The sequence below is a fragment of the Chelonoidis abingdonii genome, chromosome 12 (genome assembly GCF_003597395.2).
Source record: "Chelonoidis abingdonii isolate Lonesome George chromosome 12, CheloAbing_2.0, whole genome shotgun sequence".
In the NCBI taxonomy this organism is placed as follows: Eukaryota; Metazoa; Chordata; order Testudines; family Testudinidae; genus Chelonoidis; species Chelonoidis abingdonii.
Genome location: NC_133780.1, coordinates 3,856,272 through 3,873,309, shown reverse-complemented (window position 1 = coordinate 3,873,309; position 17,038 = coordinate 3,856,272). Strand labels below are relative to the sequence as shown.

Here is a 17,038-nt window from a genome sequence, read left to right as displayed (position 1 = left end):
ACAATGGTCCCCAAGCAGATTGCAGGGCTGGAGGTTGCAATATCTCAGATTCTCAGACTCTGTTGTTGCTGGGGTTTGTCTCAGTACTAGTCTGAAAATTTCCCACTTGGTCAATTCATCCCATTGACTCCAGTTGATCTCTGGTGCCTTTAATGATTTCTTGCACTTCTGATGTTTGCACCCTTCAGACTGGGACATGGTTCTCATGGCTCCTTGTGTCCACAAACTGACAAATTACCCTAATGATTAGGTTAACCTAACCTTTCTGCAGACAGCCTCCCTGCAGCCCTTGGGTGCCATAGGTTGGCTTTGGCCTTGGTTGTTGGGTTCCACGTGGTGGTAGCACTTCCAAGCTCTGTCCACCTTTGTTGTTTCAGCCAGCAATGCAGCTGTGCTGCCCTGTGAGATACAGACTGTGGATGTCTTCATGCAAACCCAGCCTCTGAATTTGTGCCTGGGAGCCTCCTTGTGAAAATATGGCACGGGCCTAAAACCAGCTTGACACACTTGCCTCCCTCTCCAGGCAACTCCTCTTTCCCCTCCCTGCCCAACTTTTGTGGTGCCCCTGTTCACTGCCAATTTTCACACCCTCAGGCTGCACTTCAGGGATAGATTTCTTTAAGGCATGTTTTAATGTAAAATATTTTCTTATTTTATAAAGAAACTACAGTGCAACAATGTGCAGTGCTGGAATGTCCAGGCTGCTAATTAAACAAATGCTAATTATGCCAAATTTAAGAGAGCAGATTGTTGCTGCTTGAGTGATGTGCCCTCTCTGCAGCTCTTGAAGGTGTCTGAACTGTCTAACCTTGCTCTGCAATATATTTGCCTTACTCACATCTGTTTATAAGGGATGTTGAACTCTTTCCTGGGAATGGATTCTGTTGCTGACAGAAAACAGTCTTAAAATAGATTAACCATGTACATCTAGAGGTGGCAGTGCTATTAGCACTGTTCCAGAGCTGGGATTTGAATCTGCTGCGGTAACCACTTGGCTATTGGGGGGTGTTAACAGCTGTCTCCTCCAGTCCTCTTGTGAACATAGCTTGGATTTTTATTATTATATTTTATTTTGGCTGAAACTATTCAGCCAATTCAACACCAGTTTGTGAATCATTTTATTCCTTCACAAATTGCATTTTTTGGCAAATAAACTGTTCAGGGGAAAAATGTCTCCGAGCTCTACTTGTGATGTCATTTCACTAGTTCTCCCTTCACCTTAATCTTCCAGCCTAGCTGGGACCTGAATTTCAAATGCAAGAAAAGCCTTTCAGGCTGTCTTTATCCACCTTATAAAAGGTGTGTCAGGCGGAGTATGAGCTTAATTTTTCCTTTGAAGCTCACCTTCAGTAGTCATAATTCATGTGACTGAAACTAAAGAACATTTATAGTTCATACTTAGAAAATATAGGTTATTAAAGTCACTGGCTAATGGGGAGAGAATCTTTTTCACAAATCCATTTAGAGACTGTAGTGCAGGTTTCACACTGAATTCCACCTGCTTTTATCACCACACATTTCCCTTCAGCAGGGTCCACTAACTTGAACCTGGGAAACAAAATAAAGAAATCCCTGTTTAGAATTTTTTAACAGGATTTCAGCAGCTTTTCCTCATTTAGACACCTCTCAAATTTCTTCCTTAACTGCTGCATTGTTCTTACAGAGCCCTAATTGATAAAACACTTCTTAGCACGTGACCCTTTCGTAGCAGCTGGTTGACCTTGATCTATTTCTGAAGACACTTGTCCATCTTACAAAACCCAGCCCTCAGGATTAGTCCGACTGCTGCAGAAGCCATCGAATGAGGCTCAGGACTAGATTCATTTCTCTGTGCAGTGTCGTTCCTAGCACTAAATATCTCTTGTGCCCATATGTAGCCTCTGCTCTCACCAATGCTGGAAAACAGCAGCCCTGTGCCCTCTGCTGTACATCTTACATGGACTCAGAGGATAAAAACACTCACAGTGTTGGATTGAACAGGGAGCCGTCCACCCAAATCCAATTCCTCGCAGAGGATGTAACAGTGAGTCCAAGCCAGATCTGGTTTGTGTCTTTGGTAGTATTTTGAATGAAAGTCTGTAAATGACATGGAAGAATGAAGTGATGGGGAAGGAGGGTTAAAGTGGTTAAGGTGCTAGCTAGAGACTTTGGGAACTGAGTTCAATTCCCCAGATTCCCTCTGTGCCCATGGGCCAGTTGTTTAGTTTCTGTCCTGACTGGGACAGAATTAAGGTCTTGGTACAGTCTGTGTGGTGTGGGGAGGTCATGCTATCGGTGAGGTGTCACCGCTGGGGGGCTGAGCACAGGTTATGTGCTGTTGCTGGCCTGAACTCTTCACTTCCTTGCTTTTTAGTGTGTGTGGGTATGCACAGAGCAGGGGTGGCCAAACTATGGCTTGTGAGCCACAGGCATCTCGTTACAGTGAAAATGCGGCTCCCAGAGTCCCCTCCCATTCTCTGCCTACCAGACTTGGGGGGAGCTCAGGGCTTCTGCCCGGTGGTGGGGCTAGGAGTGACTTCTGCTACAGGCATCTGGTGCTTGCGGAGGGTTGGGGGTGGGGTTTCCTCTCCCAACAGTTTGAGTCAAGCGCCCCTCCCCCCCCCCGCCGGCCTCCTTCTTATCCTCAGGGCCCCCACTCTGCATCTCCCAGGTGTTAGCGCCGCATGAAGAGGCAACGCTAAACAGCTGGTAACTGCAGTGAGGAGCTCCCAGCTGTTTGTTGCTGCCTCTCCTCACAGCAGCAGCTCCCGGGGGGTGTCCCCTCATGCATCAGCTCTAGCTTCCTGCCCAGTATGGGGGCGGGGGTGGCAGCGGGTCTCAGGGCTATAGTCCTGCAGGGTGTGCCTCCTGGGGCTCAGGCCTTCAGCAGGACCAGGGCTGCAGCCTTGAGCTTGGGCAGGTGCCTCCTATGGGGCTGAAGCCTGAGACCACCCCCACCCCTGCAGGGCCAAAACCCCAGCAGATGTGTCCCATAGGGCCGAGTCCCTGAGCCTTGTCAGGTGCCTCCTGTAAGGCTGAAGCCCTGAGACCGCCCCCACCCTCCTCCTTGCAGGGACGAAGCCCGAGTCCTGGCAGGAGCACCCCAGCTCTAGAACTTCCGAAGATTGTTGTGTGCGGCTCAGAGGGTCTTTTTGGCCACCCCTGATATAAAGCAACCTTGACAGACACACAACGCAGGAGTTCTGTGTATTAATTGTTACTAGTGATGCTCATATCCCCAGGACAAGTTTTATTTACCATCTCATCCTGGTCCTGGATCACCAGCAGCCGAGAGCTCCTCTTTGAACAGTCATCGCGGCTCTTGTCCCAGGGATTTTTTTCTTTAGACACCCAGTAGCACTTGTCCCTGTGCAGCAGCCAGTTTGGGGGGCAGAGCTTGCACCCTGATCCCTCTGGAGGGAAAATGGAAACACGTAATGGAGCTGAAGGTTCTGAACTGCATCACACTCATGTACAGGCCTTCAAGCTCATCATTTCCAGTGGAGCTATGACTTGGCTTTGTTTGAGGACGGGTCCAACATTCCACTCGCTGCAGGTGCTGCAAGCCAGGAGGAAGGGGTATTGGTGAGGCTGTGAGTACCTCAGTCCTGAAATAGCACCAGCTAACACAGGTCAGGCTCAACTGGAATCCTCCTTCACTTCCTCCCCTCAGCTACTGTAGTGTTCCTGTGCACTGGTTAACAGCCATTACGTTTCCCCTTAGAGATGGCTGCATGCCAGGTGGAGTAGATAATGCTACATATAAAGGAGTTTAAAAGAACTTTATTGTGGTTGCAAAGTCAAAATTGGAAATGCCACATTCATGCCTTGCCCATGCAACTGTAATTCAGCCTGAGTGTGAGGTCATCCAGTACATTGAATGCTCCGGGAGCCATCATGGACATGGAACCAAATAGGCCTGTGCACTGAATGAGGCAGCAGTCCTGAGATAAAAATAGTAGATAATCATGCAATAAAGACCGTATCATCAGGCACACACAAATGGGGGCTGAATTAAGGTTGTGCGGGTAATCTGGCATTTCCTAACTTTCAGGAGCTTGGCTTTGTAACCTTCCTTTTCTCTTAATCCAGTATTGTGTTTTATTTCCTAGTTTTTTAAAAACATATAAAACAATTCTGGAACTGGAACAACTCTACTATCCTGAATCAGCAGCAGCATTTGGATTCTGGATCTTCAGTACCACACCACACTGCTATCGCTCCAGCAACAGAAACAACTCTGCTTGCTGGTTACAGGAAAAGTCTGTTATCCTGTGGGATGGGGGCAGGGAATAGGCCTGGGTGGTCAAAGGGACCCAGACAGTTCTCTGTCCCTCCCCAGGAGGAGTTTCTGCTCTATGTGGTGTTCCTGGGAGCAAGGGGGTGATAGACCACTGGGGCCATGTGCTGGGTGAGGGGGGAGCCTGGCCCAGCTCTCACCTCATCCCCACCTTCATTTCCACCTGCTCTGGTAGCTCCCAGGGCAGGGTGTGCTGCTGTGGCAGGTAAGACCAGAACTTTGACTATTATTTTGTCATGCTGCATAGTTTTCCTGAGGATCACAAGCAAGGTGGGAAATGGCGGCTCTTCCAGGTTTTGCTGAGATGAGAATGTTGGATGACATTTCATGGGCCAAAGAAAACATGTTTCTCCAGCCTGAGGGCTCCCTTCACCCACCTATTTCAAAGGCTGCTGAACAAGGGAAGTGTGAGAGCTCCTCAAAGATGCCACAGGACCCTTTTACAATGGCAGCGTTAGGGACCCTAAACATAGGAGTTGCTACCAGCTGCCCTGTAAGAAGTTATTAAGTGGTTTGTGTCCTGCACTGGGTTACCCTAGCTGAGCACTAGATGGCACCACAATACAGGAAGCTGCTGAGAGAGAAGGAGCTGAGGTTACCTGCTGAGTTGCTGTGAGATGATTCACACACAAATTGTTTCAAGCGGAAATGGAAATCTTTCAGGCCAGTGTTGCAGTTGGATTGATGGATGATTCTCTCCACGGTATTGTTGTTCTCCAGTGTATTCAGACGTCCTTTGAGCTGAGAAACTGCAGAAGAGCATGAGCAGCAACTACTACTTAGGAATTAGCAAACTGAGAATGAGGGTGTGTGTAACAAACAGTTACATACTGTAGGTATCAAATTCAGAACTGGGACACAGCAAGAGAGAGAGCATGACAGAGAGAGAATCTCCTTTATTACACATAAGGTGTCTTCCACTTTTCCCTGTGCGCACTGAACAGTGACGTTGTGAGAGCTGGATCTCATAGGGCTCATGTATCAAGTTCTAACACTACCTTCTTCATGTGAAATGTTCCCTTTGTGATGATAATCAAGAGTCCAGGATATTATTCACAAAAGCATTGGAATCAGAAATGTATGGGAAGGGGAAATTTCAGAGTGCCACATTTGCACAAATTAATTTTGAACCGCTTACCCCAAACGCCCATTGCTATCACAGTTCCCAGCAGGATGAGGATCCCAGCTGCTCCAAGCCTTGCAGCGAGTCGATGCCAGCAGGGACGCTGAGGGTGATCTGGAAGAGTCAGGGTTTAGTGAAATATCTTCAGCACATAGTGCAAGAAATAATAATGGCCACCTGCTGTTCTGTGGAATCCGTGCAGCATCCTTGAATGGGCATTTGTGTTTCTCCTCAGTCCTCACGTAATACCAGGAATAGTTTTAAACCTGTCAGTTAAGGGCCACGTCACTCTTTGGGCACCCCATGAAGAAACAGAGCAAAATCCTGCAAAGGCGAAGGCAATACTAACAGATTTCTACTGTCAATTATTTAGCAACATGGTTCTATCCCACTTAGAGTGGTGCACATTTGACCATGCTATATGGCAAGTCTTTGCATCAGCACCCTCAGGCTTTGTGTTGACCAGGACAGTGGATCTTAACCTTTCTGGGGTTAGGTCACGTTTGTAAACCTCAATGGCCTGTCACAACCCAGTAAATAGCATTAGTGTAAAAGCCACACCCACCTTACTAAATATCTTACCCACAACAAATAATATACACATTAGTATTGGCCCTGTTCATCTTTACAGATGTTTGGTATTGTGGATGTGAGGTCACAGTTAGTGCTGCAGCTTTTTTGATAACTATAAAAACCAGTTCTGGACAATAGATGTTATCGCATCGAGTGCAACAAAAGGGGTTTTCCTTTGTCCGTGGCTAGTCACTCATTTTTTACCTTGTCTTTTTGAGTATAGAGAGCCACTGTTTATCGAGTTCTGTGATGCCTGTCTCCAGACTGGATTGCCAACTGGAACGATCTTTTGCTTGGGCTTCCTAAGTCTGTGGCTCAATACCAAAGCATTTTAGGTCTTTTTTGCAGGCATCTCAAAACCCAAGTTTTGGGTGTCCTTTCTGTCTTTGACCCGCCTTTAACTCACTATATTATAAGATGTCTTTAGGAAGTCTTCCGTCTTGCATCCTATGCACATGACCTAACCAACGAAGATGGCTGTGCTTGATAATAGCTCTCAGGCTGGAGATTTATGCCCTCTTTAGCACTTCTTCATTAGTAATTTCACTTTGCCAGGTGATGCCTAGGATGGATCTCAGGCACCACAGATGGAAGCTAGATGCCTGCTATCTGAGTTCCATGTCTGACTGCCGTAAAGGAGAATGCTGACTATGCAGGCTTTATAAATCAAGATCTTAGTCTTCGTCACAAGCTTCTTCAAGAATATACACATTAGTGTAACTAGCACTGGTACACCATACATATCACAGCAGCAGCATCTGCACCTCCTATCCCATGGGGCTAGCTGGGCTCAGCTCTCCACTCTGGGTGTTGTGACTTCCAGGGTCACAATGCTGGTCAGGTTTGGCCCGGCCTCCCTGTCTGTGGGGGAGGGCAGCTGTGCTGAATTTGTGTGAGTGGCATTGTGACCCGGCGCACAGGTTCATAATGCCACTCGCACAAATTTGGCCTGTCATCAGCCCTGTCATCATGACAGAGGAGAGGCTGGGCCAAGCCTGAGTGATGCTGTGCTCCTGTGCAGCAGATCACAATGCCCGAAGCAGCTCCCTCCTTGCAGACGGGAGCTGCAGGATCCATAGCTGCAGGGTGAATACAAGATGGACTCTGCAACCCCCAAGTCTTTCCTCCCTTTCTGCAAAAACGAGTTACCCATGTTCAGTCTGTTACACCTCTGTTCAAGGACAGTCAGGTGTTTGTAAATAAACAAGCTCCACTAAGAAAATAGCTTGAGACTGGATCACTAATTTGACTGCCAATGGGAAACTGACCTTCCAGGCCCAAAGTCTGCTAATGCTGGGCAAAACAGCAACAATATCAAGGAAGTCAGAATCACTGGATCAATACCAACCAGTTACACATTTGCCTAGAGATCTAGAACAGCTGAATATAACCAAAGGCTCGCACACTTTGTAGCATCTGCCAGCCAAGCTTGTTGAACACGCCAAGGGCTCCTTCCATCCCTCTATTTCCCCCCCCCCGCCCCTCCCCAGCTTCATAGGTGCCTCCTTCACTTCCCTGTACTGCAGGGAATCCCTGCAACTCCCTCAATCTCCCCCTGCCAGGAGATCTGTGCCCTCCATTCCCTCATCTCCCACACCATTGTCCCTGTTTCTTTCCCCCATGCTGTCCTCCTTCCATACCAGGGTCCCCCATTCCCCCTCACTCCACACACACACCAATCAGCCGTTCTGTGTTCCCCTCATTCCTCCCTCCTCCCCATTCCAAGTCCCCCACTTTCCCCTCATAACAGGGATGCTGTGTGCACCCACATGCCCCCTTCCATCCATGCCAGGGGCTCAAAACATAGGCCCATTCACTTGTGTTAGTACGAATCAAGAGCAGATGCTAACTGCATTTGTCTGTAGCTACCTCTGTCCTGTTAGATGTAACCAAATTTAAGCTTGTAGTTGCTAAATCTTTTTCATGTCTCTTTACATTATGTATGTGTCCTGTGCTCAACCAACCTTAAGATCAAAGATGTGTGTATACTGCATGAAACTAACAACATTACCTGTATGGTCTTCAATTACCTGTCCCTGTTGCAAATCAATGTAACAGGATTATTTGTGCATGTAAGGAAAAAGCAAGGGTCCTTGGTTTAACAATGAAGAGAGCGATAAATAGTGGACTTTGGGGCTGGCCCTGCTATCTCTGATCTGCTGAGGCTACGTTTATGCTGGCAATTGAGTAACAAAACGTTTGTCGTTCAGAAGTGCTAAATCCTCCCCCTTTCTTCCCCCCCACCCCCCTGCCCAAAGACAAAAGTTTTGACATGGCAAGCATCAGTGTGAACTGCGTGCTCCTGCCAGCAAGATGAATGCTACTCATTGGGGTGGGAGTACAGCGGCTACACTGCCCGACTTTCGCTAAAAGCTGTGCTATGTAGACAAAGCCTCAGCTCTGACACAGGGGGAGCTTAAACTATTGGACTGAGATCCCCAGTGGGATGCCCTGAAAGATTCATGAAAGGCCTCTAAGAGACTAACAGAGGGTTAGCTGACATTATACCAACAACTGGACTCATATATTCTGATGCAACAGTAATGTATCTTATCTGCTTTAATTTTTACCAACTCTCTTTTCCTTTTTTAATAAAAAATCATTAGTTAGTTTACTAAGGATTGGCTACCAGCATTGTATTTTGGTAAGAACTTGGGCATCCTGTTACCTGGGGTAAGTGACTGATCCTTTGGGATTGGAAAAACCCAATGTATGTGATTTTTGGTTTTAATAATCTTTTATCATAAAGTCCAGTTTGCCTGGGTGGTAAACGGGAATTGGAGAGCCTAAAGGGATGGTCTGTGGCTTCATGATAACTAGTATAGTATTTTGGAGGCACATATTTGTTACTGGCTGGTGAAATTTGATAGACCACCAGTTTGGGGTACTTGCCCTGTAGTTTGGTAGTCTGACCTGAGATTGGCCCTCTTAGCCGTGTCCCAGTGTGACAGTGGCACTCTACAGTTATTGTGTTACAAAGAGACAGACAAATGCCACCCAGCCGAGTGTAAGGCCTTGCAAACTTGGCCAATTACAATTAACATGTTCCATATGCCCTATGTAACATCATAGTTGGGATATTAATATTTATTGAGCAACTGCAATGTTAGTAGAATAAAAACAGAGGCTGACAATATAATAATCTAAAATTATCTCCCATATATCAGTAAGCTCATGTACCTATAAAAGTTACACTCCAAAGATATCTATTTTGTAAAACAACTTGTATAGTTACATTTCAAATACACCCAGCCATTTTCAAGGAAATCCTTTAAGAAAAGAGTGTCCATCCTTTGTTAAAATTTAATTTATGATTTCTTGTTTCCTCATTATTTTAGAAATATTGATGCATATTCACTGCTCATCCCCAATCTCCTCTCATACTTACCACGGGTTCCCTCCTGTCTGTTCTAAGTCACAACTTTCCAAACTTTGACTGATCCACAAATACCGAGTCTTACAGCTTCTCTCTCTGCTCAGGAAATGTGAACACCTCATCCCTAGCCTTGGAAATGCCCCTGGCATCCTGTCCATTTCAGAACCCAGGAGAAGTATTCCTCTGTGCCTTCATCATGCCCCCTGGACCAGGCTTCCCACATTTCCTCCTTTTCTTCAGCCCCCTTTCCTGTATTCCTCAGATACGGGACTTTATTCTTGTCGTCTGCACAGACACGAGTAGGCTTGTCCCTCTCTACACTTCGCCCATTGAGTGGCACAGACTTCACAACCCTCTGCACTGAATTGGCTCCCTAACTATTTTCAGATCCCATCATTCCTCCTTGGACTGTGAGAATCCCACACCTCTCCTAATAGAACAATGAAGTCCTGCCAGATCCCTTCTGCCCAGTCATTCCTCTGAAGACTCACCAGATTTACTGGCTTTTACAATATATACTATAGTAGGGCAAGTCAAATGGTAACTGCAATAGTTCATTTGCATCCTCCAACAGGTTTATGAAATATGTGATTTATTTTATTGTGGTTGCACCCAAAGGTTCCAGTCTGGAGCAGTAACCTATACTCTTACTAAGGCCAGACCTACACTAGGAAATTGACAGATTTCAGAGTAGCAGCCATGTTAGTCTGTATCCACAAAAAGAATAGGAGTACTTGTGGCACCTTAGAGACTAACACATTTATTTCAGCATAAGCTTTTGTGGGCTAGAGCCACTTCATCAGATGCATAGACTGGAACATACAGCAAGAAGACATTTATACATACAGAGAACATGAAAAAGTGGAAGTAGCCATACCAACAGTTAGAGGCCAATTAGGAAATTCCTTTTATACTGACCCAATTTCCTAGTGTAACTGTTGCTCAGGAGTTTCCACACCCCAAGTGATGCAGTTACACCAACCTAACACCCAGTATAGACAGTGCTGTGTTGCTGGCAGGGCTTTCTGCCATTGACATAGCTACTGCCTCTCAGGGAGGTGGAGTACGTAAACTGATGGGAGGAGCCCTCGCGTCAGCATAGGTAGCATCTGCACTGAAGCGCTACAGTGGCAGTTGTACCACTGCAGCGTTTTAAGCATAGACCTGCCCTAAGAGACTGAATCATAATCTTCTCATGCCAGGGACGCTCTCACTGACTGCAGAGCATAATGGGGAAGAGCCTGAGGGTAACAGTAAAAAGATCAGACATTACAGAGATTAACTGTGTGCACAGTTTGAAGGTGAATTTAATTGTATAATTGTTAGGATAACTGGAACCTTGGGTAAGAATCTTTATTTTAAATCTAAACAAATAAATAAAATACATTGAAATTTGTTTCCTCCTTTGGTAAAATTAAATCATATACCCCAAATTATCATTCAGTTAGGCATCATTGATTGTCTGATTTTTTTGTAGGTATCACAGCAGAGATAGGGCTTGAGGAATTTGAAAGAAAAGAGGGTCATCAAAATATAACAGCATGGCCCTTGTATTTGTATGTAGAGCCTGTCACTGACTATGACATTTTCTGAGACAATTTGTATTTACACTGAAGTAAAGTGCACCACAGGGCATTAAAGAAATTCAGTATGCAGCTCCAGGAGTGGTAAAGGATTCAGGTTAGCTAAGGCCATGGCTACACTGGTGCTTTACAGCGCTGCAACTTTCGCACTCAGGGGTGTGAAAAAACACCCCCCTGAGCGCTGCAAGATACAGCGCTGTAAAGCCTCAGTGTAATCAGTGCTGCAGCGCTGGGAGCACAGCTCCCAGTACTGCAAGCTACACCCGTAGAGGATGTGGTTCACGTGCAGCGCTGCGAGAGCTCTCTCCCAGCACTGGCGCTGCAACCACACTAGCGCTTTGAAATTTCAAGTGTAGGCATACCCTAAGTCCTGCCAGATGCATGTTGCATAGAGCACAGACCTGTCCTTTGTTGCTAGAAAACCAGTGTCTAAACTGCCTGACTGTGCTTCGAGTTACCTACATGGGGTAACTATTGTGTGATCCTCGTTGCACCTTTAATATAGTTGGTGGATTGCTGGTGACGCCAGGGGTTCAACTGATCACCATTTGGAGGTTAGAAGGGATATTTGCCATATGGCAGAACTGGCAAACTGCTGTGTGGGTTTTTTCCACCTTCTATTCAGCATCAAAGTGGTCTGGGTTTAGATTATAATTGTTGCAACTTTGACAGGTTCCCATGTGGTTGGTAAATTAGCAAGGGTTTGTTTACAGGTTCCTGGAACCCAGTGGGCTGCCTGGGCCATGGTCCTAGCACAGTATTAATTGGTGAGGGCGGTTGCCTGCGCTTTGAGCTGGGGGAGCAGTTCCCTGTGCTAACCCTGGCTGAGCTAGGGCCCTAAAAACAGAACGTAGCTGCAGCAACGTGACAGGCAGGAGGGGTGTTAGCCACTCTTAAGTGCCTGTGGTCTCGGCTGGGTTCATACTGATGTACTTGGGGCGATGAGTCCATCCTGCTGCATGAGCTTCACACGCTTGCTTTTAAAATACCCTCTAGTTTTAGCACACTAGCTTGATCAGAACTAGTGCAGGGTTTGTCTCCCCAAGCTGGGTATCACACCTCCAGCTCGAACTGTAGACATACCCTGTGTCTCATGCAGCTTGTGGCTCACCTCATCTTCTCTCTCCTATCTCTAGCATGGAGGAAGGGGTGAGACTCCGGCTTCCAGTCAGGGTGAGGGTGGAGAGGGGGCATGACTGTCACTTTTACCTTCTCGTCTGTAGTACACCATTCGTGCCAACTGAGATCCGCACTGGAACAACCTTTCTGGGTAGTTACCCTAGTTAGGTAATAGTTTTAAATAAAGCTTCAGCCTCCACATGTAACCATATAATGGTGTCTGTCTCATTGTCTTTATGGCCACATTAACTTCCAATTATACTTTGTCAAGTGGCTGAATTTTTAAATACAGTTTAAAAATAAAGCAGCCAGTCCGAGCTTTGTACATGTGGAGGGAAGAGATGCCCCCTAACCTGATCGCCAAATAGCCCCCTTCTTCCTCAGCAACACTCACAATTTCCTACTGTGTCACACACCAGACAGCTGTTTCAGGATGCCCTCTCACAGCCCAATGCTATTGTTGGCATCCCCTTGGAGAACTCCCCCGCCCTTCTGTAAGGGGAGAAATTGGATTGTATGTGTATCCCAACCCATCAGCTCCCCTTGTGACCCAACATAGGGAGCCTGTCAAGCTATCAGGACAGGTAAGGCAAAGGTGGCCCTGCATTAGGTGTAGGTACCTCTCCAATATTATGGTAGAAGAACATTACACAAGCGAGGATTGTGTGACTGTTGAATGTGCCAGTTTCCTCATGTAAGAGGCATGTCCTGTGAACCCTCTGCTGAAAACCATCTGCCACAGTAACGCTATGTCTGAAACACTGTGTCATCATAACTTCTAAAATCCTCTGTGGGAACAACTCCTATACTGGTAACAGAGTGTCTTCTGAACTCGTGTGCCAAAAAGCATTGCATTATCAGTATCAGACTCCAGGGTTCTCGTTTTGTCTTTAACACCAACTATTTAAAGAAAACATTAAGCTCAGAAGTAGATATTTATAATTGTTATTGTATTAATTCAATTGCCATATGGAAAGTAATATACAAGGCAAAAAACATAAAACAAAAAATTCAGAAAGTCAGATTTGTTGCAAAAGAGCTCTGAAAAAAGGGACCTCAACAAACCATTAGTCTATCAGCTGTGTTGAGGCAGGATTAAGTATATCAGGTCCTAGCCCATCCCTGACAGCTATTTGGAAGACACTAAGCCAAACAATGCTCCAGAACTTTCAGAACAGACAAACTGCATCCAGACGTGACATTAGTGTATGGCAAGCTGGTGCTTTGTAGAGTCACATCCTAGTTTAACGCACACAAAGGGCTTGTAAAGTTCCTAAGTAGACAAGCCCATACATACGACACTCCTGTTAAAACAAACCAGAATGACATTAGTCTTTTTTTTGCAGCAGTATCACACTGTTGACTCATGTTCAGTGTGTGATCCACTATAACCGCCACATCCTTTTCTGCAACACTAGTGCCTAGCCAGCTATTCACCATTTTGGAGGTGTGCATTTGATTTTTCTTCCTAAGTGTAGTATTTTGCACTTGTCTTTACTGAATTTTAGCTTGTTGATTTCAGACCACTTCTCCATGTTTCAAGGTCATTTTGAATTCTAATCCTATCCTTTAAAATGCTTGCACCACTCATAGCTAGAAACTGTCATTCACAAATTTTACTAGTTTAGTCTCCACTCCGTCATCTAAGTTGTTAATGAAAATATTGACTAATATTGGACACAGGAAAGCCACCCATGGAACTCCACTTGATATGATCTCTCAGTTTGACAGTGAAGCACTGTTAACTACTCTCTGAGTATGGTTTTTGAACCAGTTGTATGTTCATCTTATAGTAAATTCATTGAAACCACATGTCCCTTGTTTGCTTACGAGACTGTCATGTATGACAGTGTCAAAAGCCTTGCTAAAATCCAGATATATCATGTCTACTGCTTCCTTCCAGCACTAGGCCAGTTACCTTGTCAAAGAAGGAAGTTAGACTGATTTTGTATGATTTGTGCTTGACATATCCATGTTGCTACTAATTATCACCTTATTGTCCTCTAGGTCTGAACAAATACATCAATAATTTGTTCCAGTATTGTTCCAGGTATTGAAGTTAGATTGACAGGTCTACAATTTCCTGGGTCTTCCTTTTCCCTCTTTTTGAAGATGAGTACTGTATTTTACTTTCTCCAGTCCACTGGGTCCTCACCCATCCTCCATGAGTTCTCAAAACCAATTAATGGTTCCGATATTGCTTTGATTATTTCCTTAAATACTCTATTGTGAATTTAATCAGATGCATTCAAGACAGCAGGGCCTATCTTATCTAAACATTCTTTAACCTGTTCTTTCCATATTCTGGCCCAAGATCCTTCCCCCTTGTTAATAGTGTGTTATGTATCTGCTCCAAGTTAATGTTTTTAGTGAAGACTGAAGCAAAAAAGAGCATGAAACACCTCAACTTTCTGTGTCAGCCTTTATGTGCTTTCTTTTCCTGTTAAGTAATGGACCTACACTGGCCAAACTAACAGGTAAAATTTAAATATCAATTTTAATTTGTGTTTTATTCTTTGTCACTTTGAAATCATTTCTTAAAACTAAAGGATAAATACTCTTATTAAAAGGATAATTGCCACAGTCTTATTGGGTTATCACTCCACTGTACTACCGTGAAAAGAGATTTAACATCTATACTATTTTATCGGTTCTAAAAGATCATCATAAAGATTTTAAAGTTTCAAATAATATCAATTTTCTGGCAAATCCTTTAAAAATTGCTCTAATTTTTATGCTTGCATTTTGCATCCTTTGAAGTCAAGGATTCTTAGCCTCACTGTGGCATAAATGGGTTTCAGGGGGTCGTGACCACACTCCCTTTCCTTTTTGGATACATGGATGGGTGCCCTAAAACTTGGAGGCACCCAACATGGAGTCACAGTATGGGAAGCTTGAGAAGCCCTGCCTTAAGTTAACATATTTAGCTCGGTTCCTTATTTCTTCAGTATTCTGATATTCATTTTCCATCTCTCCTCTCATCCTTGCTACTATGTTCCTCCTTGAGAGTCTCCTTTGAGTTACAACTTTTGAAAATTCATTTGGTAGGAGACATGTCTACTCCTCTTCTGCACTCAGAGATAGAAGGGAAGGTGAGAATGTGTTCCCATTTCAGAATCCTGTGTAAAATCCCTTGGTTGCCTGGAATTTTCTCTGGTAGCCAAACTTCCCTTTTTCTCCAGCCACAGTTTCTAACCTCCTCAAATAAACATCGGGTCTTTAACCAGAGGCTACTAAATCCTTTCCTTCACTCTACTCCTATTAGTGACACAGGCTCCATGACACAGTTACCTAAATATCTCCTCACCCCTTTTCTTCTAATCCTCTCTAATGAGACAATGAAATCCTTCCTGTTCCTGGAGCCTCCCAGGTTCCTTCTGCTCTGTTCACTTTTCCCCCAAGACTTGACCAATGCCCTGCTCCTTACCCCTCTGACTTATCCCACTATAGTAAATTGTAGATTCATTAGTTTACTTCAGTCCTCCAAATATGTATGAAAGGTGGCATACAATAATGTATCGTATTGCACCTGTAATTGTATATCTATCTATCATCTATAGGCTGCCAGTGGCTACTCTTGTAGTGTTGTGGCTGTTTTAATATTGACATAATGCATGTTATAATAATGCTTTAAAGAAATTCCGTATCCAGTTCTGACTATTGTAGGGGATTTCACATTCTCAGAAGTCCCACTTTGTGAACATAACACAGAGCTTCTCCTTGGTTCTAAAGACTCTCTTTCTGAGCTATCTGTGCCACAATTCAAATAATGAAAAAAGTACATTAGGACTGCATTTTTGTAATAGAAAAGAGATCATACTAGTACAAAACTAAGAAATTAAAGACTTACTGAGGTGCCGAGGTGGATGCAATGGGCTGGAGGAGGCTCCCAAAATGTTTAAATCAGCATAAACTATTTCACCTGCCATAATAAGCGCAGAGTAGGGAGAGCACGTACAGAAGAGGACGGAGTCTAAGAGCAACCTCATTTATATACGAGCTAATGTATCCAAACTCAGGAAGTGTCTGTCATCTATCTGAAGCTTTTGTACTTCCTTTCCCCCTGGTCATTTGAGAAATCCATGCACCCAGGATAATAAATTAATGCCTATGTGCTAGCAACCAGCCTGAGTTGTGCTTGAAAACACTCAGGACAGGAGAGCGGTTCTGCACTAGGGTGTTTAGGATTTCAAAAGCACAATTATTTTTCAGTAGTACAAGGAAGCTGAGCCCTGATGCATTTAGCAGGGCAGCTCTGAAAATTCACATGGCAAGAAAGTCTTGTTAAAGCATAAAAGAGGGAAATAGTCAATTGGCATTCCCCTTGCCTGTCAGTGGAGCAGCCATCTTCAATGTATGCCCTTCACTCTAGTTCTCTCTCTGTTGTTAGGCACTCAGCTCTCGTGGAGTGAAAAACTCTTTGGCATGTGGTGGCTGAACTGCCTTCCCCAGGGAAAGGGGGTCTGCTGGATCAGGACCTGAATGCAGGAGTTTTTGTGCAACTTCCGGTCCCACTGAAGTCAATGGGAGGCAAGGGCACCGTAGCAAGGTCAAGACTCACTGCTGCGGTGTCTCCTGCTGGTCGTCCTGGGAATTGGCTTTTTTCCAGCCTCCGGAATTCCTCCCGATGGCCACTGTCTCTCCTGCCTCAGGCTCCCATGTCCCTCCTGGACCCTCGTGCCCTTTACTTTGGAGGCCTGCCCCAGCAGGACCCCCTCACTCTGGGTCTCCCCTCCCAGGGGAACCCCCAACCCTCTATACCCACCTTGCCTCAGTGGCTACTGCCAGTCATCACTCAGACCCCTTTCTCTGGGGCAGACTGCAGTCTGTAACAGCCACACATCACTGGCAAGGTGGTCAGACCAGCTCCTCTGCCTATTCCTGGGCTGCACCTCCCAGCCTCAGTATCTGCATATGCCTTTACCAAGGCCTCAGCCTGGGGAGCGCCCCGCCCCCAGACACCTAACCCTTCTCACTCCAGGGCT

The 17,038-nt window shown here is 45.3% G+C and overlaps 2 protein-coding genes across 2 annotated transcripts in view; one reads left to right on the top strand and one right to left on the bottom strand.

Annotated features, from left to right (window-relative positions):
- Positions 1–49: 49 nt before the first annotated feature.
- LOC116829199 (C-type lectin domain family 2 member D-like) overlaps positions 50–17,038 on the top strand; it is a 287,968-nt gene continuing 270,979 nt past the window's right edge. The window contains exon 1 of the mRNA XM_075071683.1: positions 50–61. The gene's annotated coding sequence lies outside the window, so the exon portion shown is untranslated. The remainder of the gene's footprint in view (positions 62–17,038) is intronic.
- On the bottom strand, positions 1,422–16,042 carry LOC116829223 (killer cell lectin-like receptor subfamily B member 1B allele B). Its single transcript, XM_032787929.2, has 6 exons — positions 15,904–16,042; positions 5,418–5,516; positions 4,879–5,028; positions 3,238–3,392; positions 1,964–2,076; positions 1,422–1,548 (listed from the first exon to the last, which is right to left on the bottom strand). Exons 1-6 carry the CDS (start codon positions 16,040–16,042, stop codon positions 1,422–1,424), a joined length of 783 nt encoding a protein of 260 aa, XP_032643820.2.

Excerpts from the sequence above, each read along its gene's own strand:
- LOC116829223 (XM_032787929.2), bottom strand. The coding sequence starts at position 16,042 with ATGAGGTTGCTCTTAGACTCCGTCCTCTTCTGTACGTGCTCTCCCTAC. Across the intron at positions 2,077-3,237 it reads TCCAGGACCAGGATGAGATG|ACTTTCATTCAAAATACTAC; the intron begins GTAAATAAAACT and ends TGTCATTTACAG. Across the intron at positions 1,549-1,963 it reads TCCCTGTTCAATCCAACACT|GTTCAAGTTAGTGGACCCTG; the intron begins GTGAGTGTTTTT and ends TTTGTTTCCCAG.